The following is a 4,186-nucleotide window of genomic DNA, read 5'->3' as shown; positions in this document are numbered from 1 at the left end:
ATAAATTTGAAGGATTCCTCTCATTTGTACCGAAACCATGTATTGGGAACTATAGCTAAGTATGGATTACATGATTAGTAGTGCCTCAGCTCATGAAGAGGAAAGTGATGGCTTTCCACATGTTATTAGTTAAGGACAAAAAAGTTGCCAACCGTTGCATATTTGAGAGGATGGTGTGGTGTACTCTGTGACAGTCAATACAGGGATCGTTGGACTCACAGACAACCATATATATCCAACTGTCCTTCAAAACACGTCGATTTGGTGGTCCAGTACTTAGTCAGTCAAACATAGAAAATGAGATAAACATTAGTACAGAGAGTTGGACTCCGAGAGGGACAGCATTTACAGCCATTCCCTTAAAGTTATCGACAAAAAATTGCTACTCATATATGCGTATAATTAAGCTTTAAATGAATACTTGAATCAATGACACAAAAACTTGTGATGACTACATCTATAATAGTCCTAAAATGAAAACATCAGTCCTATGATTGAGACGGGAAAGGGATTTAGACAATTGTCAATTGAATTACATATAATACCTTCTCATCGATTCATATAAGCGTTATCTATTTATGCCAAACACCTCTCACTTTATTTGTAATAATTATTTTATAATATTTGTATTATTATTACGACATTACATTATGAAATTGCTTTACTTTATATTTGCAATACTATAAACAATAGTCTATAGAATTTATAATAAATAAAATTAATAACTACAATAAAATTGTGTTTACTGTAAGCTATGTTAAGTTAGTTACATTTATGAAAACTTTTACTAATATTTTAATTAATAATGTAAATTGAATAATTTCAGTTACTTGTTAGTAAAAAATTATATAATTAACTAAACTTTAATTAAATTTCTATGTTCATTATGGTTTTATAGTTAATTATTTATTATAATATAATTGTTTGATTATTATATAAGCAAAGTTATTGTAATTTTGTATTAAGTTAAATAAATAAATTATTATAATTTATATAAAAATGTTTTATTTAAATATTTTTAAAAAAAACATTAATTAATAAAATAAAATTAAATTAATAATTTTATGTTTAAATATAATAAAAATTATATATTTAGAAAAACATTGAAAGTGCTAAAAATTATTTTACATTATGTATTGTTTGCTATACCCACACATTTACTATTTTCTATAGTTCATGCAAATTATTTTTATAATATTTAATTTAAAGATTATAAATGATTGTAAAATTTTATTATTATTTATTTTTAAATCTAAATATAGTGTTATTTATTCAAAACGTGCTATTATAATATAAATTTATTAACATTATTATTAAACTAAAAATTTATGTTAATTTACATGATTATATTTAGTTAAAATTTTATTTCAGTATTTTAGCATACAATAAACAATTATCATTTATAATAAATAAAAAATTTAATGTCATTAACCCCTTTTTATAATTATTTAAATATTTAATTAAATTTTAATAAAATAAAACCAAAAGTTAACTTTTTATATTTTTGTGATATTTATGAGTTTTTTTATATGAAATTTATGAGAATTATGACTATCTATTAAAACTGTTTATTTTCTTATTTAAATTATTAATATATGAGTATGGTTAAATTATTATTGACTAAGTTAAAAATAAGCAAATGTAATAAATTTTTGAAAGTGATTTTACATTAATAATTTTAAACAATAACCTCTAAATAAAACTGACAAATATATAATAATTAGCAATAATTTCTACTTAAGAGTTCACAAGTTTATTCAAAAATATTAATAATATGAATAAAAATTGTTTTTATAGATAATTATAATTTATAAATGAATTTTTGACTAAATTTGACTAAATATTCTAAAAGTATTGATTATTATTGTATTTTTCAAGTATTTTACTAATAGATCAATAATTATTTTCTAAATATTTCTAATATAGTCAATAAATAAGAAATAATAAAATGGCGAAAACACTGATAATTGTTTTGTTGGACAAAAGTGGATCTATGGCTACAAAGAAAAGTGATGTCATCGGAGGGTTTAATACGTTTTTAAATAATCAGCAAAAAGTGGTGACCGATGCGGCAAAAATGTATTTATTAACATTCAACACTATTGTTACTATTGTTGAAAATGGCGTACCATTGGAATCGGTTCCGGAACTGACGGAAACCAACTATACACCGGGCGGTGGAACAGCACTGTATGACGCCATTGCCGAAGGCGTAAGAGTGGCCGATAACGATAAGACTGACGATGAAAGAGTTATTTGTCTGATTATGACTGATGGCGAAGAAAACTCATCGCGAGAGACAACCAAACAACAGGTTAGAGATATAATTACCGGACACGAGGCTAGAGGTGACTGGAGTTTCGTCTATATTGGCGAAGAACCCGATCGTTGGACAGGAGATATGAAAATGACTAGAATTGATGTACCCATTAGTCAACCAACTATTAACTATCTTAGACAAGACTATCCAAAAATAAATCATTGTTTAAACTTATCCATGTGTTCGTATAGCACATCCAATGTCATGCAATTCAATGCCCAGAACTATGATTTAAATTATATGACGGGCGATATGTTATGCTCTGAGCTCAGGTCATCCAATAGCAAACAGTTGTCCGATCTGTCGACAGTCACACCAAATGATACAAAGGAACAGTAAATTTCAATATTAATTAAATTTGTTTAACAATTAAAAATTGTCTATTGATTAATATAAAAAATTTAAACTAAATTATACTTTAATTATCTAATTACCAAAAAATTAAATTTATTTGACAATATTTAAATTTTATTTGAAAATAATTGACTTTATGCAATTTCTTATATTGTTAATATTAATTATAGTGTGCAAATTTCAATTTCAATTAATTAAATATCAAAATACACATTTTATTAAATTAGTATGAAAATTATTGTTTAAGTTAATAATAAATTTAAATGACTTAATATTAAAGTAATTATAATAAAATGTAAGGTGAATATCGTAAGTTACGATTCGTAACAATAGAGTAAAACATTAATATTGAAAATTACTAAATAATATAAACAATGTAATGTACTTATACTGTATAACATTTTGAATCAAATCATAAGATTTTCATTCAACCTTATAATAATAATAATAATTATTATTATTTAAATTATTTTATAATTAAAGTTTCTAACTTTTGTTAAATTGCTTATAATATTTAAATATTGTTATTAATTCATTTGATTTGATTATAATTATTATTTCTGTATTGTAACGATTGTAACTATTATTTGTACTTAAAATATTAAATGATTTTAACATAAAAATAAATAAGATTTATTTAATTGAAAAATTTACTAATTTGTTTAATATTATTCAGTATATATAATACATTTGATTTATTTGAACGTAACTTAAAATGCATTACAGAATCATAAAATAGTTGAGATATTAATCAGTGTTACAATTTGTAAGTTACAAACAACTCACTAATGATATATACAGTATTATACGATATATATACACAAGTATTGCATTATATATAGTAATACCGTATAATGTTATATAAAAATGTTTATATCGTATAATAAACGCATTAACTATTTCGTTGATCTAATGTAACATTTATACTGAACACTGGAATATATCGTATACACAGTGTATATCATAAAATTCAAAGTTTAAACACACAATCTATGTGTTAGTCATTTGAATTAAAAAATTAGTTAATTTAGTATTGATTATCATATATATAACAGTATAAGTGGTGACAATGACTCAGACACTGATAATTGTAATACTGGATGAAAGTGGAAGTATGTCGCCGAAGAAGACCGACGTTTTGGATGGTTTTAACACTTTTCTGGACGAACAGAAAAAGCTGTCGGATGAAGATGTGGCCACATTTTATTTGATCAAATTTAATACTATAACTAATGTGGTCTATAAGGGTATTGATGTTAAACTGGTGCCACAACTCAATGGCCTTAGCTATACACCGGGTGGTGGAACAGCTCTGTTCGATGCTATCGCAGAAGCCGTCAGTTTGGCAGACAAAGACAAAACTGAAGACCAAAGAGTTGTTTGTGTTATTATGACTGATGGAGAAGAAAATTCGTCGCGAGAGACAACTCTTCAACAGGTAAGAGATGTAATTACCGGATACGAGGCTAAAGGCGACTGGACTTTCCTCTATATCGGCCAAAATCCCGAACG

At 25.1% G+C, this 4,186-nt stretch overlaps 1 protein-coding gene across 1 annotated transcript; it reads left to right on the top strand.

The window, feature by feature from the left end:
* The first annotated feature begins 1,752 nt into the window (after positions 1 to 1,752).
* LOC128961835 (uncharacterized) lies at positions 1,753 to 2,747 on the top strand. Its single transcript, XM_054308125.1, has 2 exons — positions 1,753 to 1,851; positions 1,927 to 2,747. The coding sequence occupies exon 2, from the start codon at positions 1,949 to 1,951 to the stop codon at positions 2,657 to 2,659; it is 711 nt and encodes a 236-aa protein (XP_054164100.1). The 5' UTR covers positions 1,753 to 1,851; positions 1,927 to 1,948; the 3' UTR covers positions 2,660 to 2,747.
* Positions 2,748 to 4,186: the final 1,439 nt, after the last annotated feature.

The sequence above is a fragment of the Oppia nitens genome, unplaced genomic scaffold, assembly GCF_028296485.1.
Source record: "Oppia nitens isolate AA-2021 unplaced genomic scaffold, nextdenovo-longstitch-racon4-pilon3 scaffold5_pilon_pilon_pilon, whole genome shotgun sequence".
NCBI classification, from domain to species: Eukaryota; Metazoa; Arthropoda; class Arachnida; order Sarcoptiformes; family Oppiidae; genus Oppia; species Oppia nitens.
Note: the sequence above shows the minus strand (reverse complement) of the source record. Positions and strands in the feature narration are given on the sequence as shown.

Excerpts from the sequence above, each read along its gene's own strand:
- LOC128961835 (XM_054308125.1), top strand. The coding sequence starts at position 1,949 with ATGGCGAAAACACTGATAATTGTTTTGTTGGACAAAAGTGGATCTATG.